A 16,976-nucleotide genomic window follows, 5' to 3' on the forward strand; every position below is an offset into this window, starting at 1 on the left:
GACCTCATTCTTCTCAATTGTCTGCAATCTGAACACAAGGCCTCCCCCAGCAGAAATCAGGCTCTTTTTTTTTTGGATAGGAGCTATCCTCATGAGATGATGAAAAGTTTTCAGATACAGGTACATACAAATGCACATCGTTGAGGTTTTAGTTTTTACAGTTTCTCGGACCCACACAGGCACACAAAAATTACTTGGATCAAAGGACTGCACTCTACGTGAACATAAATGCTGGTCAAAGAAATTTAAAATTATAATGCAAATCTTTGACCGAAATCTGCGTGTGTACACACACACACACACACACACACACACACACACACACACACACACACACACACACACACACACACACACACACACACACACACACACACACACACACACACACACACACACACACACACACACACACACACACACACACACACACACACACACACACTAGCCGTCCTGTTCTGGTCATTGAAATATTCCAGTAGTAGATGTGGTTTTATACAGTGCACTCGGACTCAAACTGCTATAATGCTAATCCAGCCCCTGGTACTCATCCAATTCTGATTGCAATCTGGAACCTGGTTTTGGTTGGATCCATTATCTTATCTGGACTGATATCATTCACAAAAGACTGAAATTAAATTCAAGTTCGGTCAGACCAGCTGCTCTCTTTCTTCGGCCCCCTTCACTGATTCTGCAGTTCATCTGTCTCATCAGCACTCTGAAAACACATCAAGATACGATACAGTATATTTTGTAATACTTCTCTACTCACTCTATAACTGGTAGTCATTCTAAATGTCTAATACAGAACTCCAAAAGGGACAAAAGATGGGAGGAAACAAAGTGAGTTGTCCGAAATAGCTCTGCATGATCTGACAAAGTGCTCACAAACTGTGGATAAAAAAACGCCCAAATCCAATGTTTTTAAATCGTTGTGTTCAAGGTAAGGTAATTTATTTAGACGTCTTACCCACTAACTGAAAACATTAAAAAATGTCTGAAAAAACTGAAGGAATAGCTTTGGGAAAATACATATTTTGCTCTCAACCCGTCAGGCCAGGGTTCTAGTTAAGAAATATCTCTAAGAAATGTTCTGCCTGTCTCTATTTCTCCCTTTCCCTCTGTTCCAAACTAAATCCTTTCCTCCTCATTCGTGTGTATTTCCACTCACCATTGGCTCTTTGTGGCAGTGCTCCTACGCTGCTGCGAGATGCTGTATATCTCCTGCAGCTGTTTCTTCTGGTCATCACTGAGTGGACCAGTCAGACTCTGGTACCAGATTGCATCACTGTTCTGCACCCCTAAAACATACAGGGACAAAGATACATTTTATAATGTTAAGTGTTTTGGTGCAAAAAGATTTGACAGCTGACAATAAAAAAAACTAGTGCTGTCAAACGATAAAAATATTGAATCGCGATTAATCGCATTAATGTCATAGTTAACTCGCGATTAATCGCAAATTTTAATCTATTCTAAATGTCCCTTCATTTATTTTTTCTCCATCATTTTTTTTCCGTTTTAATGCTCTTATCAACATGGAAAAGTGGATTGGCTTGCTTTATGCAAATGTTTTATTTGATTGTAAAACAACATTGCCAAACAGGGCGGTACAAAATAAAATTATAAAGTGCACATTTCAGGTAAATTAGGACTCAGCCTATAGTGCAGTTAAAGGGACTCTTACCTTTGTTGCATTTTTACACTTTTTGTGGATAAGGTTAAATTGGTATTAATAAGGTAATGACACTCTAAAATGCAAGACAGACCCACCAGGAGTTAAAGCAAACAATTATTTCACTCTCGTAATATTTAGTGAAAACTTCAACCAATAAAATTCTTCGGACCGAAGGACCTTATTGGCCGACAGACCTGTCTGTTTGCTGCATGGAAACAGACAGGAAGCCCGTCTGCTTCTTCTGGCGCATTCGGGCCCGCGTCATCAAGGCGCGTCCTCAACTATAGGGTTTGTTTTGATTCCACGGCAGACAGTAGCGAGTAGCGACCGTATCGACCGTAGCGACTGACGATGGCAGACCAAAGTTGTCCACGGCGTACTGAAATAGCCGCTCCCAGGGGGAAAAACAAAAGAAAAAACACTGCGGATGGGAACGAGGGGGTGGGGCATTGGAGGAAGGCGGGATGATTCGAATGTGCTGTAATTCTCAAATGCAACAAAGGTAAGAGTCCCTTTAAAGCATGGCTTAATATTTAAAAAATTTCAAGTTTGCTGTGAACATAGCAGTCAGGCCTCTTATTTCAGAAACAATGAACCATAGTAGTTATACCATATTAGGTTACCAATAAAAGGTAAGCCTACTACTTCTTTGCTTTCAGCCAGCTACTCAAACAGACAAGCAACAAAATAACAAACACACAAAATACACAGGCAAGTGTCGGCCTAATTTGAAATAAATTAAACACAGAACTTTGAAGGGCTATTTGAGTCCTCCCCATATTTGTGGGAAATGTATGAAATAAGAAGTACCCTATTTTGAAATAAATAAAACCATATAGCTGCTGCAGCTTAATAGTGTAACGGACTGGGTTTATGTTTGGTTTTGACGTATGTTCAGTAAAACACTGTGTTGAAGGAGCGTTCTGATATCCTGAGTGTCAGTGAAGGGGTCGGGGTGGGACATGTGACTGTGGACCAATAGGATGGGGTGGTTTGGGGAGCGGGGGCCAATGAGGAAGTGAAGTGTTGTTGATGTAAAAAACACAAGAATCTCACAACACCAGAAATTGAAGGCGTCGGAGGTGGAAGACACGAAACACACACTTTTCTGTGACATGTCCTCCAGAGTGACGATGTTTTAAAAAAAAAATGAAGCCTGGGCTGCAATATCTGAAGCGCTGAATGCTGTGTCCTGCACAGAGCTGAGCACTGGAGCTGTGGACATTTATCTTAGATGCATCGCGACGTGGACTCCATCTGATTAATTATAGTACTGCTGCTTCAGGATCAGACACTCATCAAAGGTCCGGTCGTCCTGTGTCTGAGTCTCTGTTGGAGACTGTTCCCTCATCACTCCCCCTCTGACCTGCGCTCACTTTACACTTAACAATAAACACTGATAACCAGTTATTAGGACAAGTACAGGACTGACATTTACTTTGTGTTTGTTTGATTCTCTCTAGAGTTTATGACACACATACTGCTACACAAGTAATGTGACGCGCACAATCAGGACATCAGGTCTAAAGGGACCGGAACGACCCGGAGTCATGATCCAACATCATTGATTAATAAATGAATACATATGATTATCAGTTTGTGTGTGAAGAGGGACAGAAATTAACACACACTCCTGCAGACAGAAGAGTCCTCCCACAGATTAAGACAATGTTTTAACTTCATTGTTTCAGAAGAAGTGTCGCCCCGTTTATCCAGAAACATAAATATGAAGTCAGCAGGCTTTAGAGAGATAATGAGGATGAAAGGGTGTCAATTTCATAGTTTTTTAATATATTGGGTAAATGAATTAGTAAATTCTTTTTAAATAAATGGAGTTTTAATATACTATGCATTTAGGCAAAAGAGGGTGTGTTCACATTTTCCAAGACCGTCTGGCCTAAATCATTTGTGCGTAGGCATGGTCTGAGGAAGTTCTAAACTTGGTCACACGGTACGAACAAAATGGGTACTAACATATTAATGAATCCCAGATTCGTACGGCAAACGTTCGTATGCACCATTTAAGCACAGATTTGTGCGTACGCACTGTTAGTGAACGAGGCCAATTGACCTTTCCTGACCTCAAGCATCCTCAGTTTCCATGGTAACTGCAGACCAACGAAACTCAACCTGTTTCATGAGACAAACTGCCCCCTATATGAATAACAAATTATAGAAATCTGATCAGAAGCAAACACTTGTGTTTGTGCATTTCTACTAAGTCCAATGATCACCAAGGTTTTCTGTATTTAATATTTGTGTAAACATAAAAGAAAGTTGATGTGCTGCAGTGAGTTCTCACTTCCAGTATCTCTGGTGTTTGTGTATTGACTATCTTACCCACTGAGTCTAGGTTTATATAGCAATATTTATACCGGTACTTGTAATAAATGTAGTTTACTTGCCGGGATGGAAGTGAGGATTCGTCAACTGATAAAGCTGTAGTAACGACATAGGACTGAATCAAGATTATCTAAAAATATGTTACATGTCAGAAGTACAGACATGGACAAAATTGTTGGTACCCTTCGGTTAAAGAAAGAAAAACCCACGATGGTCACTGAAATAACTTGTAACTAACAAAAGTAATAATAAATACAAATGTACTTAAAATGAACTAATGAAATTTAGATATTGCTCATGAATTGTGGTTCAACATAATCATTTAAAAAAAACAACTAATGAAAATGGCCTGGACAAAAATGATGGTACCTCTGGAAAAGATTGAAAATAATTTGACCATAGGACATGTTAAACTAAGGTGTGTCCTCTAATTAGCATTGCAGGTTCGAATTTGTAATCAGTCAGTCTGCCTATTTAAAGGGTGAAAAGTAGTCACTGTGCTGTTTGGTATCATGGTGTGTCCCTCACTAAACATGGACCACAGAAAGCTAATGAGAGAGTTGTCTCAGGAGATTAGAAAGAAAATTATAGACCAGCATGTTGAAGGTAAAGGCTATAAGACCATCTCCAAGCAGCTTGATGTTCATGTGACTACAGTTACACATATTATTCAGAAGTTTAAGGTCCACAGGACTGTAGCCAACGTCCCTGGACGTGGCCGCATGAGGTAAATGTTTGACAAAATGAAGAGACGGATAATATCAATGGTAACCAAAGAGCCCAAAACAACTTCCATAGAGATTAGAAGTGAACTCCAAGGTCAAGGTCCATCAGTGTCAGATCGCACCATCCGTCGCTGCTTGAGCCAAAGTGGACTTCATGGAAGACGAAAGGGCTGCTCGATTAATCGAAATTTAATCGTGATTTCGATTATGTGGTCAAACGATCTCCAAACTACTATAATTGAGTTGAAACGATTATTTGGCATTTTTTCGAAAGAGACGCGAATGCGCAATTCAGTCCTTCCCCAAAGCATTCAACGCGGCCCCGCTGACTGGCACTCACTCTCAAGCAGCTGTAAAGTTTTAGGGTGGCTGTGAGTGAGGGGAAGAGTGGCCGTCCTCCAACCTGAAGGTTGGCAGTTCGATCCCCAGTCTGACCCATCTGCATGCCGAAGTGTCCTTGGGCAAGATGCTGAACCCTGAATGGCTCCCCCCATAGAATAACAAAGTGCTGCGAATAGATGCACTGTATGAATGTGTGTGTGAATGGGTGAATGTAAAACTGTACTGTAAATTTAGCGCTTTGAGTGGTCATCAAGTCTAGAAAAGCGCTATATAAATACAAAACCATTTACCATTTAAAGTGAAGGAGGCAAGTTGTGTGTGTGGTGACCGGCGGTATTTAAAAAACAGCGCGAGTTGAAAATGGCAGAGGGAGGGCAGCCCCGTTTGATCGACAAAAAGTGTAGAAAAAGTTCTCTTGTATGGGAACACTTCGGATTCGACATTGTGCACCACACAATGTAGCTGCCGCGCAGTGCCCATTCTCCAGTGCACAGCCGCCCGGCTGTTCACACCGGACCCGCATGTCTCCGCTTGTTGTGGTTCAGGGATAAATGATGATGGTCCTCATAGCCATCCCCCACCCCTCTCTTCTCTCTCTGTCTGTGTGCTTGTAGTGGGGGGGCAGATGGGGACATTTACCGGAACCGGAAGTGACTGGTACTTCCGGTTACAGTCATTTAAAGAATAAAGCATAGACTTCAGAATAAGGGCACATATTAATAATCGTTTGAATAATCATGATTTCGATATTGTCCAAAATAATCGTGATTATGATTTTTTCCATAATCTAGATGCCCTAGAAGACGACCGAGGATGATATCATTGTTGAAAGCAAATAATAAAAAACGAGACTGGAATTTGTCAAAATGCAAATTGACAAGCCACAAAGCTTCTGGGAGAATGTCCTTTGGACAGATGAAATAAAACTGGAGCTTTTTGTCAAGTCACATCAGCTTTACAGTTCACCTTAGCACTGTACATGCCCAAAACTCTCTCATTGTATATATTGTTTAGTTTTATATTGTTTTATATATATTTATATATATATATATTGTTGTTTAATGTCTGATTGTTATTTATGTGCACCAACCACACCAAGGCAATTTCCTGTATGTTCAAATATACTTGGCAATTAAAAGAATTCTGATTCTGAAAAAAAAAACAAAAAACTGTTTAAGACTTAATAAACTTGCCACATCTTTAGATGCTGTCAGTTCATTATACTGTCACCCCAGTTATAACAGTTTTTGTTGGGTTAGGGTTAGGGTTTTAGGGTAATTTTTCTGAAAAGCTTCATTATCCAGGGCTTTTATTTTTGATGATTTTCTAGATTTCGAGGTTTCAAAATGAATAACCTGGCCTCTAACAAATGCTTTGAAAGCTTCCAATCTAAAACATGCTGATGTTTCGGAGGCAGTTGTACATGGTTGTAATTCCCTCCATACATCTTTTAGGTTTAGCTCATTCATGATCAATCAATCAAATTTTATTTGTATAGCCAATATTCACAAATCACAATTTCTCTCATAGGGCTTTAACATGTTGTGACATCCTCTGTCCTTAACCCTCAACAAGAGTAAGGAAAAACTACTAAAAATCCTTTTACAGGGTAAAAAGAACATGGAAACCTCAGAGAAACACATGTGAGGGATCCCTCTCCCAGGACGGACAGAAGTGCAATAGATGTCAAGTGTACTATACATTAAGCAGTCCTGTTGCAATCATAGTCTATGGTCAGCACTCAGCAGCCAGCAAGATCATGATCCACCTTCAAGATCGGATGCCACTACAGTCCACAGTCATTGTCCACTGCCGCCAATTAGGATCCATCATCAGCTGCCACCTCGGTTGTGGTCCACTACCATTATCAGATGCCAACACGATAAAGGATCATTAATAAAGTTAAGTATTACTTCCCTGCTCTTAATATGTGATTTATCTATGCCTGATGACTGGTCCTTTTTTGGTTCCAATATGCAATTCAAGCCCTTGAAAAATCTTGAATCATCATTATTAGGACCATAAATATTAACTAAACTAATTTTTTCTGTTAGAAGGGTACCTTGTACAATCAAGTATCTACCATTCTAAACCTCAATTAGATGTTTTACCTGAAACAGTATTGACCTATGAATTAGAATCACCCTGAAATGTGTTCCTCTGTACTTTAATATCATCCCTTGCCAATAAGTGTGTTTCTTAAAGAAATCTAAGTTTTGATAACAAACTTTTAAGTCTGTTCATAACCAGATTTTTTAAAGTTTATGCAAACCACTGCAATTCCAGAATAGATATTGAACCTCCACACCCAGCGATATGACCTTTGACAGTGATTATATTAGACAAATAGATGAAAACAACGACAACAAAAAAAGGAGAAGGATAAAAACGAAGGGTAAAAGGGGAAACTTGATTTCATTTGAGAAACATAAATATTCTAAACACTGATGTTCCAATAAACACGAAACATTGAGGACCTCTAACAATCCCCTGACCTGCTTGATTCCACCCCGAAGGGTAGCCCCCCCCAAATTGTGAGACATTCCCCTACAGCTAATGACCACTCCACCCACAACAGCCCAGGTCTTCCAAATCTAGGTGTTTTAGTGCTCTCCGCCATTCAACAACAACATGGCCCAATTATATTGTATAAGCCACCTTAACAAAATGTACATTAAGCCCTGGTTAGACCAACATACCGGAAATGTATGTAGTGTTGAAAAAAGTTATATAAATTAAATAAAAAATATAGGGAGTGAGACCTCTTCATTCAAAATTAAGATGGAATGAACTCCGGTGAAATGCAGACACAGAGTACAAACGAATGAGAGCATATCTCTGCTGCAAAGTACGAAACAGGAGCTCACTTTTAAAGTATTTTTTACGGGCTTACAGCCCATTATAGAGAATACAATTCTTTGCATTTATTAAAAGACTGAATTTAACCCTCTTTAGTGTTGGTGTGCTACCCAAGCGTTGCAGGACTTACTACTAATATAACTAATACAACTGTGACAACCCTGGAGTTGTCCTGCTGTGGGGTTGTGCTTGTGTTTCAGGGTCCTGTAGGTGGAGTCAGACCCTAGTGATCAGCAGGGATGTGGCACACCTGGGCTGACCTAAATTTAAGAGGCCTGCAGACTGGGCTCTGGCTCTCTCTCTCTCTGTCACCGGGTCTACCTCCACATGCACATCCCAGATTGGCATTTGCGTGAGTCTTTCTTCTATACACCCACCCACAGAACGGGTTACCACGTTTAGCTTCAAGTCTAGTTTTTTTTGTAGAATAAATACTATAACTTTGTGGCCTTCCTTGTTTCTTGTTGCACAACATGAGCCAATGTGTAACACAACTGTTAAACGAAAGAGAGAAGAAAGAAAAAGAAAATAAATAAGTATGTCTTCAAGTTACCAGTTAATAAGTCTTTGTCTGCCCCTTTTTCTTTTGCAATCTGTTCTCAAATGTGTATCTTTATAAGTCACCAAGAGACGAGCCGGATTCCCATGTTCCATAGTTTCTTCCGCACTACATCATCACCTTCTGTCGTTTGTGCAACCCCATGGCGGTGGGCTCCCTCTATTCTGTGAGCTCTCTCCAGTATAAGTTTAAGACTTAACGGTGCTAAATCCAGCACTTCAGGGAGCCAGTTCTCTAGAAGTGTAAAAGCACTTCTAGAGAACTGCTTCAGTGTCTTCGGGCAGGTTCACCAGTCTTAGATTGTTTAGTCTGGACCTCGCCTCCTCCCCAACTTTATCTTCCAAATTCTTGTTTCTAGCTTCAGGAGTTCTGCATAGAGCTCATGTCGGCCTTGTTAGTCAAAATTCTTATTTCAGCTTCTGTCACACGTTCGAAACATTTGCTTTATTGGCTGTGGCAGACAGAACTTTTTCCAATCTAGCTTCCTCCTGCTTTCATCAGTCAGCATTGCTTGAGCTAAGCTAGTGTTAGCATCATTCTCGCTAGCTTCAGAGTTTAGGTTCGATGATCCGAAGTTCGGTAGTTTTGATTGCAGCGTTTTTGTATGGCTTTTAGCAGATTTTCAGGCTGCGGTCAACATCCTAGCTCGTTAACGTAAAGACAACACAGCAATTTGTTGATTAATGATTGCTCTAATAAGATTTAGAACAGAAAGTGGTGGAGCACCTAGTGTAATCGTCTTCCTAGCAGGTCGCCATAACTGGAAATTCCATTCGTACTTTTACTACTTTTATGGCTTGAATGATTACCTACCAAGCAGTGCGGAGGTAAAGAACTGATACTCGTCCTCTCCATTGTCGTAGTCGAGCGGTGTGCTGTATTCTTCTAGGGGCGTACCCTCAAAGCAGTCATCATCCCAGTATTCATCTTCATCATCTTCCTCACTGCCATGGCCTGTCACTGTGCTGGACTGCTGCTGCATGGCATTCCAGTTCTCATTCACCTCATCTTCATCACTGGGAATCTCCTCTGCCAACATAAAACATAGCATACCCATTTAGATGAAAGCATTTAGAGTCAACATGAAATTCAATTACAGTAGAAATCAGTTACTTCTCCAAAAGAGAGAAAAAAAAAAAGAGGATATATCGTAACATTTTACGATGACCACTGTATATCCCCACATCCGATCAGATCCCACCACACCCACAGACTCAACCTCCCAAATTGTGGTGAAGATGGCTTGCTGAAGTTCAAACAAAGCATCAGAATGGGGAAAACGGGGGATTTAAGTGACTTTGATCTAGCATGGATGTTTGCCAGACGGGCTTGTATTTCAAAAACTGCTACTGGGATTTTCACGCACAACCATCTCTAGGGTTTCCTGAGAATGGTCCGAAAAAGAGAAAAATATCCACTGAGCGGCAGTTGTGTGGACCAAGAACGTTTAATAAAACAGATACACACAACATAATCAGTATGGCTATGTAGCTATCATTAAATAAAGTCCACTTTGTAGAAGTTAATAGGAATCCAAAAAATATTTAAAAAATAACGTTTGAAGTTTAAAAAAAAATCTAAATTTTATGACAACCTAACACAATCATTTAGATATGGAGATACAATATTTTTCTAGTCCCAAATTTGAAATTTCCTCCCAGATGAACATAAAGGCCAAATTCACAACTAATCTGGTACCGGTTACATCAACAAATAGGTTAAGCCTACTACAGGATTAGTTGTCTGGTGGGTTAAGTGAACATGGGGGCAGGTGCCTGTGATAGAGTCAAATTCCCGGCCTGAATTAATGTTTCAGTCCGCCACTGGTTATGGGGGCAAATTCCTGCTTTTTTTTTTTTTTTTTTAATATTTTTATTAGAAGGTATGGCACAGTAGAACAGGAAGCAATGTCAAATTTACATTGGGTATCTCAAAATCACAGTCAGACAATTAACAATATATAGAGACATTGACACCATAAAAACACTGTGCATCACAATGGATTAAGAGTAAGGTATACAGTCTTCCTCCTAGGATGTTTTTCTTATTTTATGGACCACATGAACGTGGTCATACGAACAATACATAACACAACTTAATGAAAATAATAATAATAATGAAAGATAGATAACTGTAAATTCTATTAAGTAATAATTAAGTATTAAAGCTGCACAGTATAAATAAATTAAAAGGAAAACAAAAAAACAAAAAACAAAAGAAAACACAGAAAAAAAAGAATAAGTAAATGAGTGAATAAAAAGGAAGAAGAAAGAGAGAAAAGAGAGAGAGAGAGGGGGGGTCCGTCAATCAGGGGGCAGAGACTGGAGAGAGTGAAAGAATGTAAGAAAGGGAAGCCACTTACTATAAAATTTGTTAGAGCTACCTTTCACCGAATATCTAATCTTTTCCAGCTTTAGGAAAGACATGGTGTCGTTGAGCCACTGAGTGCTAGAGGGAGCTTTAGTTGACTTCCAGTTGAGAAGAAGGTGGCGTCTTGCCAGTAAAGAAGTGAAAGCTAAAATGTCTAATTGATTAGAGGTAAACCGGTTATGGTTCTCTGGGAGCCCGAATATGGCAACATGGGGGGAGACTTTTATAATCACTGAAAGTATTTTTGACATGGTATCAAAATAGTTCAGCCAAAAACAAGAGAGTAGCGGACAAGAGTAGAACATATGGGTTAAATTGCAGGATGAGGCATGACATTTGTCGCATTTGTCAGTGATACTGGGGTAGATTTGCGACAGTCGCGCTTTAGAAAAGTGGACTCTAAACAGAACTTTAAATTGTATAAGTGTGAGACGAGCGCAGGATGAACTTGTATGAATTTTCTTAAGAGCAGTGTCCCACCAGTCATCCTCCAAATTTAGATCCAGTTCATCTTCCCAGGCAGCCCTAACTTTTGTAACTGGAGAGCAATCAAAAGACAGAAGTTCATTATAAACTTTAGAGATGAGTGATTTTTGAAGTGGATCGTGATTTAAAAGCACCTCCCATTGTAGGGTCGGCGGCGAGGAGGGAAAAAATGGAAACAAAGCTTTAGCGCAGTGTCTAATTTGAAAGTAACTAAAAAGATGAGAAGTTGGGAGATGAAATTCTCCTGAGAGATTTGTAAAGCTGCCATCTTTGTAAAGATCTTTAAAACATTTCAGGCCTCTATTATGCCAAGTGAGAAAGGTTGAATCTGTAAGTGGAGGTTGAAATAAATGATTGTTCAGTAAAGGAGCTAAAGTAGATGTTGATTTAAATTTGAAGTGTTTCCTAAACTGATGCCAAATTTTAAGGGTGGAGTGAACCACTTGATTATTTGTGAAGCTTGAGAGGTTGGATGGAATAGAAGAGGTAAGTAGAGCAGGTAAGGAGGATGAAACACATGACTGTGCCTCTAGGTGGCACCATGGCAGATTCACTGACTTGAACCAAAATGACATTTTTTGAATGTGTGTCGCCCAATAATACAGTTGAAAATTCGGAAGTGCTAATCCGCCATTGAATTTACATCTCTGAAGTGTGGATTTGCGGATCCTAGGAGCTTTTCCACACCACAAGAAGTCAGAAATAGTCTGATCGATTGTTTTAAAAAACTGCTTTGGCAGGAAAAGTGGGAGACAATGGAACAAAAAAAGAAATTTGGGCAGAATGTTCATTTTAACCGCGTTAATTCTTCCAATTAACGAGAGAGGCAAGCTCTTCCATCTTTGGAGGTCAGACTTAATTTTAGACATTAAAAGTGAGAAATTAGCAGAAAAAAGAGAGTTTAACGTTCTGGTTACGTTGATCCCGAGATACTTAAAGCCAGAAAGGCTCATTTTGAAAGGGACATCTGATTGTGTGAGCTGTGATGCTGAAGCATTGACAGGATAGCATTCGCTTTTAGAAGTATTCATTTTATAGCCTGAGAAAGAACCAAATCTCTGGAAAGCAGATATGATTGTGGGAATCGAAAGGACAGGATCTGAGACATACAACAATAAGTCATCAGCATAAAGTGACAATTTAAATTCTGTGCCCAATCGTGAGATCCCAGTAAAAGTGGAGGAGGACCTCAGAAAGATCGACAGGGGCTCTATAGCTAGCGCAAACAATAGAGGAGATAGGGGACACCCCTGTCTGGTGCCACGGGTTAGAGTAAAAAAATTGGACTGAATGCCATTAGTGGAAATGTTTGCTTGTGGTGATGTGTAAAGGAGACGTATCCACGAAATGAACCCATTACCCAGTCCAAACTTCTTTAGTACAGTAAATAAATAGTCCCATTCAACCCTATCGAATGCTTTTTCAGCATCGACCGAGATCACTACCTCAGGTGTTGTTGTGGCAGTTTTAGAATAAATAATATTTAGGAGTGTTCGGACGTTAAAGAATAACTGTCGCCCCTTAACAAATCCGGTTTGCTCATGTGAGACAATAGTTGGTACAATGTTCTCCAGGCGATAGGCCAAAGCTTTAGCAAGAATCTTAGCATCTACATTTATCAATGAAAGAGGTCTGTATGAGCCGCAGAGATTCGGATCCTTATCTTTTTTTAAGAGGAGACTTATGGAGGCTTGCCTTAAAGTGGGAGGGAGAGTGCATTGTTCAAGTGATTCCTTATAAACAGCATGTAGCAAAGGGGACAATTTATCCTGAAATCTCTTAAAAAATTCCACTGGAAATCCATCAGGGCCAGGAGTCTTGTTATTTTGCATACCTCTCGCAGCGAAAGTGATTTGATTAGAATGAGTGAAAGACCGAATTAATGGTGGTGGGGTCCTTAGGCAATGAGCCAGATGAATCTTTTATTTTTTTTTGAGGGATCATACGTGAAGCAGCTTAGCGGCGTAGCTGAGGAGCCAGAAGACGACTTGCCTTGTCACCATGTTCATAATATGTGGAGCGTGATCGTAAAAGAAGTCGCTCTGCATCACTAGTGGTGATGAGATCAAATTCAGTCTGTAAATCGACACGCTGTTGATGGGAGAGGGGCAAGTAGCGAGTTGTTGGTCCAATTTGGTGATATTGATAGAGATTTCTTGCAATTTTACTTATTTAAGTGGGCAGAGTAAGAAATAATTTGTCCCCTCAAGTATGCTTTTAATGATTCCCACAGCAGTGAACATGAAACTGGTTCCATATCATTTTGATTTAGAGAGATATAATCATCTATTTTAGTTGTAATAAATTTGGTGAACTTATCATCTGAGAGAAGTAATGTATTATACCTCCAAGGTGTTGAGTACCGGGGTTGTGAAGAGAACTGGATATCTAAAGAAAGAGGGGCATGGTCAGAAATAACAATAGGATGATAATTAACAGACAGTACTTTGGGAATTAGTTTAGCATCAATAAAATAATAATCAATCCGAGAGAAAGATTGATGCATCTGAGAAAAGAAGGAATATTCCTTGTTATGAGGGTTATTAAATCTCCAAGGATCAGTGCAACTGTTCCTGGACACAAAATCTGAAAGAGACCTCGCCATTGAAGAAGGAGTCAGAGTACGTGGGTTAAAGCGGTCTAAGTTTGGATCAATTACACAGTTCATGTCCCCGCCAATTATGAGGAGGCTGTTGTTCAATGAGGGAAGACGTTCAAATAGCTTATTCATAAAGTGTGGATCATCGAAATTGGGGGCATATATGTTAACTAATAAAATGGGAATATGGAATAACGTACCTGCAACAATTAAGTATCTGCCGTTTTTGTCTGATATCACCTTAGAAGCTGAAAACTGAATTGACTTACCAATTAAAATAGCGACCCCTCTGGCCTTAGAGTTGAAATTAGAGTGAAACACCTCAGAAACCCAGGGACATTTAAGTCTGACCTGATCTTTAGTATGCATGTGGGTTTCCTGCAGGAACACTAAGTCCGCTTTAAGACGTTTCAAATGAGCAAATATCTTTGATCTCTTAATTGGACTCCCCATACCTTTAATATTCCAGCTCAAGAGTCTCACAGAGGATCCAGTGAGTGGGACATCAGAAGTATTAGTATTGGTGGCCATATGTTAAATCCCTAGAGATAGAAATAGACTGAATGCGGATCCCCAAGGAAGGAAGAAGGAGAAAAAGGGAGAAGAGAAAGAAAAAAGAAAGAAAAAATACACAAAAAAAACAAAACACACACATTGAACCACCCCCCCACCCCCCAACTGCACTTACAACGTCCCCATCCCCAAACGATGGAGAACCCAGTGCCAACTCCACAAGGAGTCAGATCCCTAAAGCGAACACTTTCGGCTTTTTGCATAACTATAAAGCTTCGGGTTAAGCTCCTGCAAGTCTAGCAACATTTGACAAGAAGGTACAGCCAATCAAGACCAAGTTAAACTGAAAACCACATACTGTGTGTTTATGAAAATAAGAGGAAACAGATTAACTGAAAAAAGTAATAAATGTCAATATGAACTGTCACTGCTTCCTCACCGGTGTGTATCACCTCACGGTTCTCTTACAAGTTGAGCGACCTGATGAATGTGCTGGCCTCCTCCGCCGAGTCAAACCTCTTCTCCGCACCGTTGTGTGTGATCCGAAGCCGCGCCGGGTAAAGCAGACCATAGCGCAGGGGTGTCAACTCAAATACGCAGTGGGCCGAAATCAAAAAATTGCTTCAAGTCGAGGGCCACATGGGTTCAACGTTTATTGAAAACTTAGTGCGCAAATTGAACCTGGAACTAACAAGGCCTATAGAGTATGCCGATAAAACAACATTAATTATGAAATAAATGAAATACAAATAATAAATAATACATAAATAAATATAAAAGTAATAAAATCAGTTTCATTAATTGCTTTCTGGCTCTATCTGCAGTATTTCCAGAGTAATTTCCAGTGAAAACATTTTCTACAGGCAGACAACAGCCAAAAATAATTGACTTCAAAGAAAAATCAAATGTCCTGTAGTAGCAAGAGAAAAACAAGTTTTCCTGCAGCATCTGCGTCTCCCACAGGCGCAGCTTGGTTTTAAGAGCCCTCACTGTAGCGTACATGACAGTGATGACACGCCCCCCCCCCCCCCCGAAGCTGCAGGTTGAGCGCATTCGGGTGGCTCGTGATGTCACACAGACACGTTTTATTGTGTGTGATAGGGCAAGTCACCATATTCTGGACTTAACTCCTCCAGAAAAGACTTGAACTGGCAGTGATTTAAACCTTTGGCTCTTATAAAGTTAACCGCTCATGTTCATTTTCAAGGCTTTGCCACACAACGACTCCTGGTGTATGATGCAGTGATAAGCTGTCAACTCACTTTTTCCTCACTTTTTTCCTCCTTCATCTTTTCTCGGATCCACCCTTTACATCCGCGAACGTATACTGTTCCTCCCACCTGTCTTGAAAGCTCCTGTTTTCAAATGCCACCTTCGTTTAGACATTTTTGGGAGCGGGATAGTTGAAAGTTGTCACAAGTGATATGTGATACAGACTGCGAGGCGCGCGTTCGCAGGACCGTGATTGACATGCCGATACACGGGCAGTGCATTGTGGGATCTGTCATTCATTATTGACCCGCCCACTCGTCAGCCAATGAGAGCCTGCCATTGGTCTAGAACGGTCACGTGCCCCATCCCGACGTGTTCACTGACCCTCAGGAATTCTCAATACTTATTTTGTATTGAGAACTTGCAAAACACTGCCAACGGGCCAGCTCTAATAGTAAATAGATTTTATCATGCGGGCCACATATAATTCATTCGCGGGCCACATGTGGTATCTCCCGGAGCCGGCGACGAACATCATTAAAGGCGGCTCGGGCACGAGCCGTCTTCGGAGTGTGATCGGGAAAAACGGAGAAACTCAGCTCTCCAACCTTGATCCGCTGCTGGGTTCTGGCTCGGCGCAATATGTCCACACAGTCTGTATGATAGTGAAGACGAGCGATTATGGGGCGAGGGCGCTCTCCGGGCTTCGGCTTCGGCTGGAGGGTACGATGTGCGCGGTCCACGAGTGGCTCTTTCTCCAGCTCAAAAGCCTCCATGAGCAGAGAGGAAACATCCGCAGCAGCAGAAAAAGTGGAAAAATCTTCGGGAATTCCCACTAACCGTATGTTATTGCGCCGCGATCTCGCCTCCAGATCTTCACATTTATTGTCCAGTCTTGCCAGCTCAGTTGTCAGGTGCTCCACTTTAGCCTGTATGGTAGCAATGTCATCGGTGCAGGAGGAGAGCGATGTTTCCATTTCACCTACGGTGTTCTTCAGAGTGCGCACCTCAGACTGGATGTTTGCAATGCTGCTGGATAACTCCACTGCCTGTAGATCAGTCTTGATGCTTGACAAGGTCTCGGTCGATGCAGCCTGAAGTTCAGCTCTGAAAATAGCTGCCATTTCAACACGGAGTGACGAGAGGAGCTCGGCCTTGAAGTCGTGTGATGGAGCCCCACCTGTGGCCTCGACCAGGCAGGAGGGGGGGATCACTACGAGGCAGGGATGCAGTGTGCGAAGCAGGCCGCGGCGGTTGTACATGTGGTTTGGCTTTTTGAGGCATTTTGGT

The 16,976-nt window shown here is 40.9% G+C and overlaps 1 protein-coding gene across 3 annotated transcripts in view; it reads right to left on the reverse strand.

Annotated features, from left to right (window-relative positions):
- Positions 1-428: 428 nt before the first annotated feature.
- Positions 429-16,976, reverse strand: part of ipo8 (importin 8) — a 78,334-nt gene continuing 61,786 nt past the window's right edge. For all 3 annotated transcript variants that reach the window (XM_061078273.1, XM_061078264.1, XM_061078256.1), the window contains 3 exons: positions 9,320-9,535; positions 1,172-1,301; positions 429-718 (listed from right to left, as the gene is read on the reverse strand). In XM_061078273.1, the coding sequence (XP_060934256.1) occupies position 718; positions 1,172-1,301; positions 9,320-9,535 (347 nt within the window). In that variant the 3' untranslated portion in view covers positions 429-717. The remainder of the gene's footprint in view (positions 719-1,171; positions 1,302-9,319; positions 9,536-16,976) is intronic.

The sequence above is a fragment of the Limanda limanda genome, chromosome 1, assembly GCF_963576545.1.
Source record: "Limanda limanda chromosome 1, fLimLim1.1, whole genome shotgun sequence".
NCBI classification, from domain to species: Eukaryota; Metazoa; Chordata; class Actinopteri; order Pleuronectiformes; family Pleuronectidae; genus Limanda; species Limanda limanda.